The sequence below is a fragment of the Tursiops truncatus genome, chromosome 2, assembly GCF_011762595.2.
Source record: "Tursiops truncatus isolate mTurTru1 chromosome 2, mTurTru1.mat.Y, whole genome shotgun sequence".
Classification (NCBI taxonomy): Eukaryota; Metazoa; Chordata; class Mammalia; order Artiodactyla; family Delphinidae; genus Tursiops; species Tursiops truncatus.
In genome coordinates, this window is record NC_047035.1 from 86,994,189 (window position 1) to 87,012,981 (window position 18,793).

Consider the following 18,793-nt stretch of genomic DNA (forward strand, 5'->3'; position numbering starts at 1 on the left):
CTATGTTTTCAGGTTGCATGTCCTGAAACCTGTCATTCCTCTGTCTGAAAGTTCCATATGAAGTTTCACAATCCAGAAACTGAGTTGTTAGCTTGCTCCATAACCCATTGAACTAGTCTCAGTCCTGGGTATTTCAAGGGAAACATAAGAAAAACAAAGGTTAATGGTTGGTACAAACTGTAAACTCGGTTTTTTAGTCCAGAAGACAGTCAATCAAGAAGATTTTCTAGATGTTGGACCTGAACCATCTTCAGATGCTTCATATTGCATTGGCAATATAACAGCTTTTCTTTGAATATCTGGTAATGTCATCAGGTGATCTGTTGAACTTTCTAAGTGGCCTAAATGGCAACAGGCACAAAGGTTGTCCATACATGAACTGTTGTGGTGATTTCTCTGAAGTTTATATCAAATTGTCCATCTTCAGCTTGCAAGACTTTGGGAAAAGGACAGTTTTAAGTTTTAATGATTCAAAGTTAGAAGGGGTGAGAAAAATTGGAAACTTTAATTTGGAGAGTTGCAGCCAGATATTGAAGGAAACTAAAAGGATTCCGCATCTAGTCTAGTTTGCAGGTAGGTAACGAGATCTTAAAGACAATAAATAGGACTAGTATTTAATAGCCACAAGGGTTTACTGTCATTTTCTATTGAAGCATCATTTTTCTCTCTATAGTCACCCCATTTCTATCAAAGATAATCAAAGACTATTTTTCAAAATAAGTCTAGTCTCATTAAACTTGGCCTGATTATTTATGTGAGTACAAGAATAGTGATTGACCACATAGGTCTTTTGAGTTTTCTTTGCTGGAACTTTTCATAAGGATTCTCAGATTGGATTTTTAAAAGCCTCTGGAGGTGAGGAAGCCAAGCCAAAGACTCGCCTTCAGACTTCGCCTGCAGTACCTAGAGACAGTTCCTATCTTCTTGAGGTTCACAAGATATCCTGAAGTTCCTGGGCCTGCCAGGAAGTGACCTTCCTTATTCATCTGTAAGGCTGGGAACTTTGTATACCAGGTATAAGCTGGTTTTTCCGAGGGGGGATGGGGGCACTTTATAAGTATTGACACTTTAAACCCAGCCCTAGTTCCATGAAGCTGTCTGGTCATATCAGATTTTATGCATCATTCTCAAATATGACATTCTAGTCAGGGCCTTGGTAATATAGCCAAAGTTTCCAACTGTGTTCTATTACAAGGAGAGCAGATTCTTACTGAACTTAAAATAACTATATTGCCATGAAAACAAGATTTCTGACTAAGAGCTCCTGAATTCTGGAGGGATTAGGTAGGGAGAAAAAGTAGTTGTTTTATCTTTATTCACAAAAGTATACTTTTGTGAATAAAGATAAAACAAAAGTATATATCATATGTATATGTGACAGAGATGTTAAGAGAGACAGAATATATATGTGTGTCTAATAGGAGTTTTGGGTAGAGAATAGAGTAAATGGTAGATAATCAATATTTGAAAACTTTAAAGTGCTCAGAGTTTTCTGAGGTTGAAGAAAGACATGAATTGTTAGATCAGATATGCCTGGGATAAATGAAGAAAGTCTTTGCTTTTAGGCATTGTAGGAAAACCTCAGAGTATCCAAAAATAAAGGGAAAAATCTTAAATGATACCAAAAAATATAGATTATTTCCAGGGAGTGACGATTATATTGACAGCAGATTTTTCATCAGCAAATTAAATGCCAGACAGTAATAGAATAATATCTTCATCCTGATGAGTAGAAAATAACTATCAACATAGACTATTATACCAGCTAATGAGGACAGCAAGGACAAAATGAAGATGTACTCAGTGGGTAGAGGAGGAATAGGAGATAATATTGAATGAAAGGAAGAAGAAAATTCAAAGAAAGGCATCCAAACAGTAAAGTCAAAGAACTAAGATCAAATACTACAAAAACCACGATAAATATAAACAGATTAAAGTTACCTGTTATAAGAGATGATAAAAAGATATGCAAATCAAATCCAGCTATATATAGTGTTTACAACTAAATCTTAAACACAAACATGTAGAAAACATGAAAATAAAAGGACTATAAAAGAGGCTTCTCACTTCTGGGTATATACCCCAAAGAATTGAAAACAGGGACTTGAACAGGTATTTGTACATTCATATTCATAACAGCATTATTCACAATAGCCAAAAGGTGGAAGCAACCCAAGTATTCAACAAATGAATGTATAAACAAAATGTGGCATATATGTACAATGGAATATTATTCAGCTTTAAAAAGGAATGAAATTCTGACACATGCTACAACGTAGATGAACCTTCAAAACGTTATGATAGGGCTTCCCTGGTGGCGCAGTGGTTGGGAGTCCGCCTGCTGGTGCAGGGGACGCGGGTTCGTGCCCCGGTCCGGGAGGGTCCCGCGTGCCACGGAGCGGCTGGGCCCGTGGGCCATGGCCGCTGAGCCTGCGCATCCGGAGTCTGTGCTCCGCAACGGGAGAGGCCGCGGCGGGGGGTGGGGGGGGCGTACCAAAAAAAAAAAAAAAAAAACACGTTATGATAAGTGAAATAAGCCAGTCACAAAAGGCAAATACTGTTGTGATTCCACTTATATGAGGTACCTAGAGTAGTAAAATTTCATAGAAACAGAATGGTGGTTGCCGGGGGCTGGGTGGGGAAGGGGGTATTATTTAATGCATACAGAGTGTCAGTTTGGGAAGATGAAAAAAGTTCTGAACATAGATGGTGGTTATGGTTGCACAACACTGTCAATGTATTTAATGCCACTGAACTATACACTTAAAAATGGTTAAGGGGGCTTCCCTGGTGGCGCAGTGGTTGAGAATCTGCCTGCCAATGCAGGGGACATGGGTTCGAGCCCTGGTCTGGGAAGATCCCACATGCCACGGAGCAACTAAGCCCGTGAGCCACAATTACTGAGCCTGCACGTCTGGAGCCTATGCTCCGCAACAAGAGAGGCCGCGACAGTGAGAGGCCCGCGCACCGCGATGAAGAGTGGCCCCCGCTTGCCGCAACTAGAGAAAGCCCTCGCACAGAAACGAAGACCCAACACAGCCATAAATAAATAAATAAAGAGTCAGAGCACTGGAAGACAACTGATACTTTAAAAAAAAAAAAAAAAAATTTCCCCTGAAATCCAGAAGACGACTAGGATAACCATTATCATCACTTTTATTCAGCTTTTCACTGTAGGTCCTAGTCAATGAAATACAGTACAAGAAAAGAAAATAAACAGTATAGAGATTAGAAAGGAAGAAATAAAACTGACAAAACTGATATTAAGATGATTTTTATGTAGAAAATTCAAAACCAATTTACAAACTATTAAATAAATATATTTAGCAAAGTTATTAGATATAGGATTAATATAAAAATTAATTGCATTTCTACATGTCAGCAGTAAACATATAAAATGAAATTTTTAAAAAGAAACTTTTTTAGCTTTTTGCAGGTAACTATTTTTATTTGACGTATAGTTGATTTACAATGTTGTGTTACTTTCACGTATACAGCAAAGTGATTCAGCTATACATATATGTGTCTTGCTAAGAATAGCCAAGACAATCTATAAGGAGAAAAAAACTTATTGATGTCCACTACCAGATATCAAGACTTACTATAAAAACTGTTATTGATAAAGTAATTCAGACAGTGTGGTATTTGCACAAGAATGGACAAATGGACCAATGGAACAGATCAAAGAATACGGGAACTGACTACATATATATGGTCACTTGATTTATGACAGAGTTGATACTGCAATGCAATGGGGGGAAGGATAGTCTTCTCAATAAATAGTACTGAGTCAGTTGGATAGCCAAATGGAAAAATAATAACCTTGGCTCCCCTATCTCACACAATACACAGAATTAAATTCAAGATAGATTACAGATTTAAAATTTTAAGCTAATAAAACTTCTGGAGGAAAACAGGAGAATATATTCATGATGTGGAGTAGGCAAAGATTTCTAAAACCAGATAAGCCCCCCAAAAAGCTAACCATAAATGAAAAAGATGATAAATTGGGCTTTATTAAAATTAAGAACTTTTGTTAATCCAAAGATCGGGGCTTCCCTGGTGGCGCAGTGGTTGAGAGTCCACCTGCCGATGCAGGGTACACGGGTTCGTGCCCCGGTCCGGGAAGATCCCACATGCCATGGAGCGGCTGGGCCCGTGAGCCATGGCCGCTGAGCCTGCGCGTCCGGAGCCTGTGCTCCGCAACGGGAGAGGCCACAACAGTGAGAGGCCTGCGTACCGCAAAAAAAAACACAAAAAAACAAACAAAAAAATCGATCATAAGTGTGAGAAGATGTACATACCATGCAATTTAGCACCTAATATGTTACCTACAAACGTTCTTATATATAAGGAGGCATGTACAAGAATATTTATTGTTTATTACATTGAAAATTGAAAACAAATAATCATCAGTATGATAATATCAAGGTGTATGTACCAGACATACAGTGGAATCACATAGGAGTTAAAATAAATGAATAAAGCTACATTTATCAACGTTGGTAAATCTCAAAAGCATAATGTGGAGGGAATAAAGCAAGTTGCAGAACAGATATATTAAGGTGCTGTGTTGGGAGTCCCCCAAGACCACCCTGAGGCTTGATGATTCAATAGAAGAGTTCACAGGACCCAGAGGAGTTATAATACTCACAGTTATAGTTTAGTACAGCAGAAGGACAGAGATTAAAATTGGTAAATGGAAAAGCTCATGGAGCAAGGTCTAGGAAAAAGCAGATGTAAGCTTCCAGGTGTCTCCTTCCAGTCTCCAGCAAAGAAGTGTGACAAAACACATGTGAAGTGTTGCCAACCAGGGAAGCTCATGTGATCCTTGGTGTCCAGGGTTTTTATTGGGGGTCATTCATGTAGTATCCTCATGTAGTCATGTAGTGCCCACGTGACTGAGGTCAGCTATTCAGACTCTAGACCTGCCTGCCTCCACCTAGCAAAAACAAATATTCACCATGAATCACTTCATTAGGATAAATTTGTCCAATCAAACTGGTAAGCATGGCTCAAGGGCTCAGAAGTTATATCCCACAATCAAGCCAAGGACCAGTCCTGAAGACAAGCCTTTCTTTGCAGTGTACAATGACCTTGTGAAGTAGATATAGGAAGCCTTTTAAAATCTCTGACTTTAAAGGTCTTCCATAATTATTCCCAATTCAAACTTCATCTTTCAGACTTCATCTTTCTGCTTCCTAATATAAATCCAGTCAAATTAATCTCTTTACTGTCTCCTGAATACTCCATCTTCGTTCTTATTTGAACGCTCCTTTCCTTCTCTCTGTCATGGTCCAATATATTTGCCTCTTTTTTGTGAGGCAAACATGATAACCACTACACTATAGAAACCTGATTGCCTCTTTTTTGAAACCTTCCTTTCTAGCTCTAACCCACACTGATTTCTCCCTTGTATAATTTTTTGCAAATATGATGCCTAATATATAATCTAGCAGTCTGTTATATTGATCAGCATCATGCATTTTATTTATATAGCCATATTCATTCACTGTCTACTGTGAAGTTTGATATCCCCAACTTGACTGGCAATTTTATGTAGTTGGCTCTGTTTTTTTGTCTCTTGTTGTCTATTGTACTGTATGAATTACTATTGTGGTCATCCATTCTTGTTAGTGATTTTCTTATTATCTCTGTAGGTCACTGTAACTGTAGTATGAAAATTTTATGACTGAATTCAGGCTAGTCAGAACACCAAACACCTTTTAAAAAAAGAGAAGAAACTTTGTAAATTGTTCTGTTGGAATATTATAATAGGTACAGGTCGACCATTTCTTTGATTAATATACCATGTCCTTATAATATTAGTTAAATTAACTATATTTTGCAATAACTTTTTTAGACTAATTTTTTGGTCTTCTATATTTCATAATTCTCATAAAAAATGAAAATATTTTCTTGGAGGAAATAATGTACCTTGAGAAACTCACTAGTAAGTACCATATCAAAACGTTTATATATTTAAAACAGCAATTTCACATTGCATAAAGATGATTTAACTGCTCCAGGTATTTTGTCCATAATATTGCATATTAAAAAAAGAAAATATAGATTTCTATAAATCTCCCTTTTTTCTTTCTTACATTGGCATCATTTATGTTATCATTAGAGAAACAGATAATAATAAAAGACACCAAAATGTTTTGTTTTGTATAACTATCATTAGGAGACAGGGTCTTTCTCACAAATAGCTTACCTATTCTTCTCTTGTTAACTCTTGTATATCCTTTTATATAACTCTTGTATATCCTTTTATCCTTCTTAACTCTTGTATATCCATTTCTTTTCTCTAACTCTTTTATCAACTTTTCCATTTATTTATTGTACATACCCAACTCTATTCTAGAATAGATTTAAGATGACTTTATGCTCTTTTTCATTATCCCCATTTACTTCAGTCCCCCTTTTTTTTTTACTGCCCCCCCCACCAAAAAAAAGCCTATGTGAGTATGATTTATTTTTTAACTATTTTCCTGATAGACTATTTTTTTTATTGTGGTATAGCTGATTTACAATATTACATTATTTTCAGGTGTACAACATGGTGATTCAAAATTTTTATGGATTATGCTCCATTTAACGTTATTATAAAATGTTGGCTCTATTCCCAGTGTTGGACAATATATCCTTATAGCTTAATTATTCTGTATATAGTACTTTGTACTTCTTAATCCCCTACTCCTATCTTGCACCTCCCCCCTTTTCTCTCCCCACTGGTAACCACTAGTTTGTTCTTTTTTTTTTTTTTTTTTTTAATTTATTTTTGGCTGCATTGGGTCTTCGTTGTTGCTAGTTTGTTCTTTGTATCTGCAAGTCTGTTTCTGTTTTGTTATATTCATTAGTTTTATTTTTTAGATTCCACGTATAAGTGATAACATACAGTATGTATCTTTCTCTGTCTGACTTATTTCACTAAGCATAATACCCTCCCTGTCCATCCATGTTGTTGCAAATGGCAAAATTTTCATTCTTTTTTATGGTTAAGTAGTATTCCATTGTATATATATATACCACATCTTCTTTATCCATTCATCTATTGATGGACACTTAGATTGCTTCCGTATCTTAGCTATTGTAAATAATATTGCTATGAACATTGGGGGGTACATGTATCTTTTTGAATTAGTGTTTGCATTTTCTTCAGATATATACCCAAGACTGAAATTGCTGGATTATATGGTAGGTTTTTTTTTGTTTTTTTTTTTTTAGGACACACAGTGCCAAATGTGGGATCTTAGTTCCCCGACCAGGGATCAAACCTGTGCCCCCTGCATTGGGAGTGCAGAATCTTAACCACTGGACTGCCAGGGAAGTCCCTATTTTTAGGGGGTTTTTTTGTTTTGTTTTATTTTTTTAATTTATTTTAGGCTGCCTTGGGTCTTCGTTGCTGCACGTGGGCTCTCTCTAGTTGCGGTGAGCGGGGGCTACTCTTCATTGTGGTGCGCAGGCTTCTCATTGCGGTGGCTTCTCTTGTTGCAGAGCACAGGCTCTAGGTGCACAGGCATCAGTAGTTGTGGCATGCAGGCTCAGTAGTTGTGGCTCGTGGTCTCTAGAGCGCAGGCTCAGTAGTTGTGGCGCACAGGCTTAGTTGCTCCACGGCATGTGAGATCTTCCAGGACCAGGGCTTGAACCCATGTCCCCTGCATTGGCAGGCAGATTCTTAACCACTGTGCCACCAGGGACGCCCTATTTTTAGTTTTTAGGTTTTTAATTAATTAATTTTATTTACTTTTGGCTGTGTTGGGTCTTGGCTGTGCACAGGCTTTCTCTAGTTGTGGTGAGTGGGGGCTCCTCTTCATTGTGGTGCACAGGCTTCTCATTGTGGCTTCTCTTGTTGTGGAGCACGGGCTCTAGGCATGCGGGCTTCAGTAGTTGCAGCATGCTGGCTCAGTAGTTGTGGCTCGCGGGCTCTAGAGTGCAGGCTCAGTAGTTGTGGCACACGGGCTTAGTTGCTCCACAGCATGTGGGATCTTCCCGGACCAGGGCTCAAACCCGTGTCCCCTGCATTGGCACGTGGATTCTTAACCACTGTGCCACCAGGGAAGCCCTATTTTTAGTTTTTTAAGGAACTTCCATGCTGTTTCCCACAGTGGCTGCACCAATTTACTTTTTCCCACCAACAGGGCACAACAATTCCCTTTTCTCCACACCCTCTCCAGCATTTATTATTTATAGACTTTTTGATGACAGCCTTTCTGATTGGTGTGAGGTAATACCTCATTGTGGTTTTGATTTGCATTTCTCTAGTAATTAGCGTTGTTGAGCATCTTTTCATGTGCCTGTTGGCCATCTGTATGTCTTCTTTGGAAAAATGTTTATTCAGCCCATTTTTTAATCAGGTTGTTTGTGTTTTTGATATTGAGTTGTATAAGCTGTTTATGTATTTTGATATTTCCTGAATGACTCTTTACACAGCAATTAGAAATATATTGGCCTGATGATGTGGTGAGCCATCTGTAGAATTGACCAATACCTCCATAATTCTTTCTCTTTATACTTAACTTTTCTTTCCAAGCAGAGGAAGTTTGTCTCATTGCAATGTGGATTTTAAAAATATAATTTGAAAATTTTTAAACCTATCATAGAAAGTGTTTATAATTTCTAAAAAAGTCTTAAATTCTTACATCATCAGTAAGTTAATGTTATTCATATTTTAGGGATTTATTAAATTTACTTTTTTGCCACTTCAGTGTCAAAGTAGAGTTTAACTTGTGTTGTGAGTCACACCTTAGTTTGCCTAGCATTTTTATTTTCAATGTCCATTTGTTGAATATTGTTGAATAGCTTTCTACAGTAGGTGTTATGTCTGTTGCTCTTCTTGATTTCTAATTGCTATGAATATAATATAACAGCCTCATGTCAGTCAACTTTCTTAAGCTTCCTCTGTCATTGACTTTTAGAAATATTGTTCAGGAAATGAGAAAGAATAAATCAGAATTACTTGGGATGTTTTTCAAAACACATACCACTAGGGATTCTGATAGTTTACTCTCTTTGCCATCCCTCCTTGGAAATCCATGACTATAGTGAATCACTGTTAGTGAAGAAACTTAAAATAGCCCTCCAGTATGTTAGTTTGTCTTATTTTCCAAAAAGAAACTAGCTTACACGGTACTCATTTATTCTGATAAGAAAAGTTATCAAAATTATTCGTGGAAAGTGATGTTTCACAAAGCAGTAAATGACTACAGATTTCAAGTATGTATTGTATCTAGTAATAAAATTATTTATTCTTCTCCTAAAGTGTTAAATTAGACAAATACTTCTGTCAGAGAAGTTGCTGGTTATTAGGAAAACAATTCTGAAAATTGTGCCCTTTTCTTTAAGAAAACATTCAAACCTTAAGCAGCAAGTACTGGAATTAACACAAAAGAGAAATTCTTAAATAAAATTATTTTCGGTCTTCATTCTTATTTCCTTTTATCTTGGATAACCTTCAGAAAGTGTATCTTTTTTTTTATAACCAGTATCCTGAAAATTGCCAGGTTTCACTTGTCTACTTTCTGGTCTACCTCCAGTATAGGTCCCTTCTTTTCTTCTCTCTTCACTCTTGAATTAATCCTCTACCTACTTCACAGGCCGATTCTTTGATGAGAATGAATCCCCTGTTGATCCGCAGCATGGCTCTAAACTGGCGGATTATAATGGGGATGATGGTAACGTAGGTGAGTATGAGGCAGACAAGCAGGCTGAGCTGGCTTACAATGAGGAAGAAGATGGTGATGGTGGAGAGGAAGACGTCCAAGGTGAGCGTGGGCCTGGCCTCCATGCTGTGACCGTGAAACCCACCTCTAAGTTTTTTGGTTGAATTTGTGTAGAATTTTCCCCACTTAATAGCAGTACAGTCTTAATACAGAGAGGTTCTGTGCAGTTTTTCAATTTTATTTTGGAAAACAATTTTATGATAGTGGTATTTGTAGACCTTTAAATAAATCATTTTAATTTTTTTCATTTTTAGTTATTATGTGATATATATTAGTGTTTATAGTTACAATCTGAAACTCAGACTCTTCAGAAATTTTAGAATTAAATTGTTTAAAATGGCTCTAGACTTTACCTAAGGCAAATACTCCCAGAAAAAAATCTTTTCCAATTTCTCATCTGAAAGCATTTCATCATTTTAAGTACAGATATTAACCAGACAGCCACAAAGGGAATGGTCTCGTCCACAATGAAGACAGGATTATTTCACTAATGATTCAGCATAGGAAGGCTCTTTTTGAAATTTGTTCTGAGAGGCTTAAAATTTATACTAAACAATCAGTTTTTGAAGATTTGTCTGTTTTGTGTTTAATACACAGATTCAACATATTTTCCTTGTTAACTGTGTTCCTTCTGAACTTTTAACTTAGTGAAAGTTCAGAATCTACTTGTTTGCATGCACCCCTACCCACGCATGCATATCAGAGTATGTTGCTTTATTGCAAGTTCTTAGGCCTGTTTTCTGCCTGCTTATATCATTTAGTAGCATTTATGGAGCTTTTTCTCTTTTCTATAAAAATTGATTATGAACTTAATGTGTGAAGTATTCAATTTTATAATACATTGCATGAAATATTTTTCAATGTAACCTATCTTGATTTCTTCCTTAACTCTTTTTAAAGTAATTAAATGTTATTTAGGTTCCTGACAAGAATTGTTTCTGTAAAACTCAGAAGAAAATATAGTTGTCCTAGAATACTACATAGTTAATAGAAAAAGGAAAACTAGAGACTCTGACTTCCACCTAGGCATTATTTTGTTAGTACATTCTAGTTTGGGAAGAATGGTTATTGGATTAGAAAGAGATTAATAAATGCTAGGAGTTATATACGGATGTTAATGAGAAATTCTCAAACACTTTTTGGTATCAGTGAAAAAATTGTACTCATCCATTTTTCTTCAATCTCATCCATTTTTCATAAATCTTACCATTTCTTTCTCATTGCTTTTGTAATTTGTTTGGATTATATTTATTTGCAATTATTTATAACTTAGTTTTAAGGCTTTTTCATGCATGCATATCGTATCACCAATTAGATTGTAAGCTCTTGGAGGGCAGGAATTTTCATTTATTTTGCCTTCTATTTTGTTTGTATCCTTTTCTGCCTTCATATTCAGCCCCCACCCCCACAGTAGTCCTTAGCGTACCTAGGGCCCTCAATAAATACTGTTAACTGATCATTTTATGCCTTTCTCATTGAGTTTTTATTCGTACAACTGTGACTAGGTTAATAACCCATTAACTTCTGGTCTTATAATCTTGCTTGGTTTACACTTTAAACATTCTCTGTTTTTCTTTCATAGAAGCTTCTATCATCTCATTGTATAATTTTGAGGTTTTTATTAGAACAATTAATTTCAGTGGTATTGAAAATTATTTCTTATATTTTGGCTATCTTAATGTTGATGACTTTTATCACAAAGTTCTCATTTGATATTTTTATGATTTTTATCCATAATAGATACATTTATCTTCAGTGCCTTCTCTCTCTCTTTCCTATGCTCTTCTCCCTCTCCCACCCCTAGTTCTCATTGCCACTTTCTACTTTAGGTCCCCGGTACCCTCATTCAACCCCTCCTTTTCCTTTCACAAGAGAATAAATCCATTGATTCTCAGGAATATAAGGAAATGACCTAAGATGATATTCTCAATGAAGTAGGGAGGGGATGGTTAAATTTGGGGGTTTCCTCATTTGCAAGTGAATCTTACTTGAGCTGGAGATTGCCATTTAACATTTTTTTTATCCCATTTTGAGGTTCACTAGATGATAGCAGCAGAAGGATAGTGCAGCTACTAAGGGACTCCTTTATCATAGGGAACAGAAAGATGTAAGAACGTCTGCTCCAGCAAATACAGAGAGAGAAGTTTGGGTGAACTGACTAAAAAGGAATACTGGAGACTTGGATATTTAATACCAAATAATTTTAAACATGTTTTCAGAGATTCTTTAGGTATAGTATTAACTGTCTAAAAAGTGGAGAGTGAGAATTATGGTTCTTCCCTAGTTTATCAACAATATGTATTCCAAATGTTTATTATTAAGTTAGAGTATTTAAAAGCATTTCTTCATAGCTTCAGTGTAAAAATAATGGTTGGGTTCCTAGGTCAGTTTGCACTTTCAGCGAAAGCAGGCAGTAGAGTGGAAAAAACCATTAGCCTTAGAACTAGGAGACCAGCTGTGTATTGCTTTTCTAGTCACTTATACTCTCTGGGCCACCATTTCTTCATCTGTAATGTAAGGGTGTTGAACTAGAATACATAGATGATCCTTCTTAGTTCTAAAATTTTGTGGTCACATTCATAGTGGATTCACTGTAACACAAGTATTAGGGACAAATGTGTTTCATATTTCAGCATCTAAAATAACATCTTCCCCCAAACCCTAGAAAGAAAAGTGGAAACTTTATGCTCCCATTGAAACTCTGCAGCCAGAGATTTCAAAAATTGAAGCATGCACTTCAGAAGCACTTTAATGTTTCTACCAGTAGGGGCTCTGCTCTGCTCTCCCTGGTATTAGAAGCAGTTGTGTTTTTTTGTTTTGTTTTGTTTTGTTTTTTCTCAAGCTGTTGGGTCCCTAGTATTAGACATTCCAGCTGCAGGACTGAGGTTCTAGCTTCAGCTAAAGACACTGACTTTGGTCTCCGAAATTCTGGATTATGAAATGGAGGCTTTGACAGCATCTCTGCCAATAGGGAGCTAAAGAATTCCAGCTTTATCTCTGATGCCTGTTTGTGCATATTGATCATTTGGGTCAGTACTGCCTGCAGATTCACTTAATTCTGTAGAATTAAGTGAAGCCTGTTTTTCCTGTGTTTACAATCCTGGTTTATTTTGATTTTTAATTCCTGGTTTCCTGAAGCATCCTAAAAGAGATATTATATTATTTACATTGGTGTAAACATTTTTTCCCTGACTTCTGCTAATGATCCAATGAAAAGGTTAACTAAAAGGTTAACTCTGGAAACACTACACATCTGATAGATATATCTTTTAATTCATTCTTTATTATAAAAAGGATATGGATGTTTACAAATTCCCTTTACTCTTATCTTTAATGCCATAGAAGTTCCAAGTTTGTTTAATAGAATATGAAATGCACATTACTAAGTATACCTATGGAAGGAAGTTTAGCATAGTGCCTAAGTGCCCGGATTCTGGAGCCAGACTGCCTAGATTTTAATCCTAGCTCCACCACTTACTAGCTCTGTGACCTTGTGAATTACCTATACCTCTATGCCTTGAAATCCTTATCTGTAAACTAGGGATAAATATAGTTACCTAACTCAACAATTGTTATGTGGATTGTATGATTTAAATATTTATTCAGCACTTAGAACAGGATCTTTCACACTGTAAGCACTGTGTAAGTGTTGAATAAAACAATTTTTTAAAAAGTAAAAGCAAGTGTAGAGTTTTTTCCCTGGGTTGCCTGCTTTAGAGGACAATTGCACTTTGGCCTGTGGATTAATTTGTACTTTTTTTTTTTTTTTTTTTTTGCGGTACGCGAGCCTCTCACTGTTGTGGCCTCTCCCGTTGTGGAGCACAGGCTCCGGACGCGCAGGCTCAGCGGCCATGGCTCACGGGCCCAGCCGCTCCATGGCATGTAGGATCTTCCCGGACCAGGGCACGAACCCGTGTCCCCTGCATCGGCAGGCAGACTCTCAACCACTGCGCCACCAGGGAAGCCCTAATTTGTACATTTTAATGGAGGCTCACTGCCTTATTTCCCCAAGGCATTCTTGCTTGGTAGAGCTTGCTTTATGGAGGTGGTCCTTTCTTGACTTAAGAGGGAATTTAGAAATTATTTGATAAATTATAAATATCTTTGTATTTAATAGTCACTTTATGTTGATGAGTTATTTACAGATTTTGCTTCTTTGTAAAATGAAATAAAATATCAGTCCATATAATTGTATTTAGTGGCTGTTATTGTATATCAGATTTGGTTAGGTAATTTTGTCATAGATAAATGCAAAGAGGTTGTTGGTAGAAACATGAATTCTGGTTGGAATAGCTACACTGAAAGTAGACTCTAGTTAATGTAAATGGTAGCTCAATGTAAGAGAAAGGCAATCAGAAGTCCTATGAAATTATGAAAAAGCAATGTGAAGGCACCATATTAAAACTTTGCTAAAGAGCATAAGTTAATAAAACCAACAAACTCCTCCTTATATTTATAGAGGACTTCGGAAGTAAAGACTGCCTTCCTATGCATTAATTTACTTTGAAGTTGGAAAAATAGTTGTTACCCTAGTCTACCGAGAAGGTAATTAGAAGTCTAAAGAGATTTAGGAACTAGATCATGTTTGTTAAGTGCCTGAGCCAGGACTAGGGTTGTTTTTCTGTTCCTAGACCTTTGCTGTTATCTTGTTTTCTCTTTACAATTATTTATTTAAAAATCTCAAAAAGTAACATCATTTTTTCCTTTGAATAACTTTCCTGTAAATTTCTAGAAATTCTTCTTTATATAGTAGCTTTTCCCACTGCTCCATGGTGATTGTCTTCATTTAATTACTAAAGTCCTAAAAGATGTGTTTATAGCCATACAGTGAGGTCCCATAACATGGGTCCTAAGGAGAGCTTTCTGGAGAGGTGCCAGTGATTATTTTCCTTTTTAAAACCAAGATAATTTTTTAAAGTATGAAGAGTTCTTTGATAAGAGAATGATTAGTATATTTTCAAAATACAAATGTGATTATGGATGTAATTTCAGCCTTTGCACCTAACAGATTTGGGGTTATCATTGCTGTTGAATTACAGTATTAAAAATATGAGATCAATTTGCTAGAATATGAAGAATGATTGCCTGCAATTCTAAAAGAGAATTTCTGTAAATTTAACAGGAAAGTTATTGAAAGGTGAGAGAAAGTTGGTTTGTTTGGCATTTCTAATAACTAAATGTAAAGAAGAAATAAGAACACATCATTATGGAAAGTTTACACATAGTACTTACACTACATGGTACATACAAATACACGTACAGAGTACATACACCACATGGCATCTTTCTTGAACAAAATGTTACCATACAATATACTAGAGAAACTGAGAGTGGAAAACCTATCAAACCTAAAAGAATAGATTGGAGATAGCTATAGTATACATATGAATTTGGAATCCAACCCCTCTTTAAAATATATACCCAGACAGTTATGATAGTAATACTTCAATATATCAAAAACTAAACTATTGGGTAATTGTAACTGTGAACCAGAAAGTAACAAAAGTTATTTTTAAGGCTGTGGAGGAGACAAAAGATGTCATTAAAAACCATGTACGGGCTTCCCAGGTGGCTCAGTGGTTGAGAGTCCTCCTGCCAATGCAGGGGACACGGGTTCGTGCCCCGGTCCGGGAAGATCCCACATGCCGCGGAGCGGCTGGGCCCGTGAGCCAATGGCCGCTGAGCCTGCGCGTCCGGAGCCTGTGCTTCCCAACGGGAGAGGCCACAACAGTGAGAGGCCCGCGTGCCGCAAAAAAAACAACAACAATGTACTAAAAAGGGAGCCTCTTAAGCTCTAATTAAAATACTAATTTTAATACTCTGAGCAGTCTTATTTCAAAACTTGAAGATAGAAATAACTATAAAATTAGAAAGGAAGAGAAGAATTGTTGTTGGTAGTTAAGCTGAGAGTAGTGAAGTGACAGGTGATAGCCGAGAAGGACCCAGAAAAACCTGTCAATAGCCAAATAAGTCGAACTCTGAAGCACTATATGGAGTCGTTTAGTATAGCTACTCAAAGTGACTTTGAGGATGTTAGTGTCTAATAATATTGTGTGATAGTTTTTTTCTTTTCAGTAAAGAAAAGGTTGTTTTTTAACATACTCCATTTAGGAAGTTGCTGGTAAGCTATTTGCAGAATAGCAAAGAAATTCATTTAAACGCTAAATTTGGGGATCATGAGTAACTTTTATTTTATTTTCTAATTTTTACTTGATGACTATGGATTAATTTTACTATTAGAAAAAATGTTTGGTTTTTAAAGGCATGAAAATGTATAAAGAACGATTTCTACCAAAGCTTTAATTTAAAGGACTAACTTTCATCTATATAGAAATAATATATTTACATAAAAGGATCAATTCTTCAGTGCTTGTGAAATCCTAAAGCTTTGCTATCTAGCTCTACTTATTTCTTTCATCCTCTTTCTTTTCCCTTCTTCCTTTCTTCTTTCCTTTCTGTCTCTCCCCCCACCTTTTCTTCTTTTCTTCCTTCCCTTCTTTCTTTTTTCTCTATCATCAAAAGATTTGTTAAAATTAAGTGATTTTCCAAAACAGTTACAGACTTTTCACTCATTTGCCAAGCAACTAAGAAACAGAACAGCATTTACAGAGGTGTAAGATAACGAGTAGAAAACTACATTAAGGCTGAAGGAAGAAAATAAAAGAGAGAGATTATTTGATTGGATTTCTGTAAGTGATTTTAAAAATAATATTCTTGATACCTGATTATTTTCCTTACAGATGATGAAGAACAAGAACTGCAAATGGATCCTGCAGACTATGGAAAGCAACATTTCAATGATGCCCTTTAAGCCGTAAAGGAAAACTTCAGAAAACCTAAAGTGCTGTAAAATGGAATCATTTCTACTTTGTCGATTTTGACTTTTGTTGTAAAGATCAGTTGTATCAGTTGTAAAGATACATTGAGATAGATTTAAGGAAAATTTTAAATGAAGGAATGTACCCATGTACATATGTGAACTTTTCATATTGTATTATTAAAGCAGAGACTTTGGGGTTATGTTACAGTTGAGCCAAAAACAAAGTAAGCAAAACTGTAATCTTTGCATTTAAAGCAAACTAATGTATATTTTACATTTTATTGAGCCTAATTCTTTCCACAAATAGACAAACAGGAAAAATGATTGTACAGTTTATATGTTGCACATAGCATAACCACAAAGAGAACAATTATTCAACTGGAAAACTTTTAATACACTAATACATGCTTGTTAGCCCAACAGGTGTTCTGTTCTATCCACCCCTCATCTCATGCTGTTCAAGGAATCATACCTAGAATAGTTGCATGAAAGAGGGGAACCTGAAAGCCAAACACTGGGCAGCAATGTACAAAATCACTTCCCTACTCTTTATTTTACATGAGTAATGATGTGTTTCGGCAGATAAGCTTTCAGCTGAGGCCTGATGGAAGCTGAGATAACCTGCAAAGACATAACAATATTTATGAGTTTTACCTTACTTAGTTCATGAAATTGTGAAATGCATGATCGATGATGTACTTTCAATTTTTATTTTTTCAGGTAATACCAGTACGGTTTAAACGTTACTGGCTAAAATTTTTATATTTTCAGAGTTAAAGTTGGTGAAGATATTAATGATTTAAATGCCAGATTCTGAAAGAGGCTAAATCAACCTTGAAATGAATTTGCAATCAGTATTTCAAAGCGTCTCTGGTAGTTTTAGTGATCTTATTTGACTAGACTTTTCCAGAAGTATTAAATAAGCAATTTTAACAGATTTTTATTAATGCACAGATAAGTAGAAGTACAGTGAGATCTACAGCCATTTTATTAAAATAGCTTAAAAGTTTGTAATAAAGATGAAGAACCTTTGTATTTACTTAATATGTTAGTTAAGAACCCATAAACCTCATATTTGCTAGACTTACAAAATTATTTTAAATGCATTTGTCTTTTTTGACACTTCAGTAGAACGTGTAAGCTAGCTAATCCTTGTTTTCTGATTGAAAGAACTTCTAAATCTTATCCCCCTCCCCCCAAATAAAAGGTTTTGATCATGAGAAATTTAAGCTTGTTAACTCTGTGTTTCAGAAGGGCTACTGTTAATTGCACATGAACATAAGATGCTTCCCCCCCACCCCGTACTCAGGTTCTAGTCAAAATTCAAACTTACAGAGATTAAAAAAAACAAAACAAAAAAAAGGTTGTTCAATTATTGGAGGTGCAGAAATTCTTAGACTTCAGTTTTAAATTATTTAGCAACCCAGAAAAGATGTAGTGACTTACTAAAATTGTTTTTTCTACCATATCAAAGTTAGTAATTCATGGCTTTGCTGTAGAGTTAGGCCTATAATGAATAGGTATGATAGTTCACAGGATTTTTTTAAGTGGAGTTAAAGGGAATTGATTTACACCTTTTGGAAGTTAGGGTGGGAAGATGAATCTAAAACAAATTCCTAGTAATACTTTATATTTAATACTGTAAAATCTTTACAAATGAAAACCATGAAATTTCCTGCCTTAGTTCCTTTGTCATAAAAACAATCACTTGGTTATATGGTAGCTATTACTTACACAGCAAAATTTCTTCAATTATCAGTCTAGACATTTTATAAACTGAGAAATCTTGGATCAATTGATAATATTTTTGACTGTATTAACATTTTAGTGCTATAAAATACTATGTGAATCTCTTAAAATTCTGACATTCTACAGTCTGTATTAGACATGCTGGTTTTATAACGTTTTACTTCTGCCTTAAGATTTACGTTTTTTAAATGTATTTTTGCCCTGAATTAAGTGTTAATTTGATGGAAACTCTGCTTTTAAAACCATCACTTACTGGGTTCTAATAAATTAAAAATTAAACTTGTTTTACTATTTTGCTGATTCTGATACATATACACACATCACACTCATGTGATGCAGTTAGATTTTAACACTAAAATTTGAGTAAATTTAGAACTCATTTTAAGCTAAGCTAAACTAGAATGGCAGAAATTTTTACACTAGCACTGTTTACTGTAATGCTAGTTTATTCAGCAAATTCTGAGTGCTTCCTATGTGCCCAGCGTTGTTCTACTTAGTA

At 35.7% G+C, this 18,793-nt stretch overlaps 1 protein-coding gene across 2 annotated transcripts in view; it reads left to right on the top strand.

Moving 5' to 3' along the window:
• GOLM2 (golgi membrane protein 2) overlaps positions 1-18,577 on the top strand; it is a 109,927-nt gene extending 91,350 nt beyond the window's left edge. The window contains exons 9-10 of one of the 2 annotated variants that reach the window (XM_019935432.3): positions 9,600-9,767; positions 16,466-18,577. In XM_019935432.3, the coding sequence (XP_019790991.1) occupies positions 9,600-9,767; positions 16,466-16,536 (239 nt within the window). In that variant the 3' untranslated portion in view covers positions 16,537-18,577. The remainder of the gene's footprint in view (positions 1-9,599; positions 9,768-16,465) is intronic. The other variant, XM_019935433.3, reaches the window with a different exon arrangement.
• Positions 18,578-18,793: the final 216 nt, after the last annotated feature.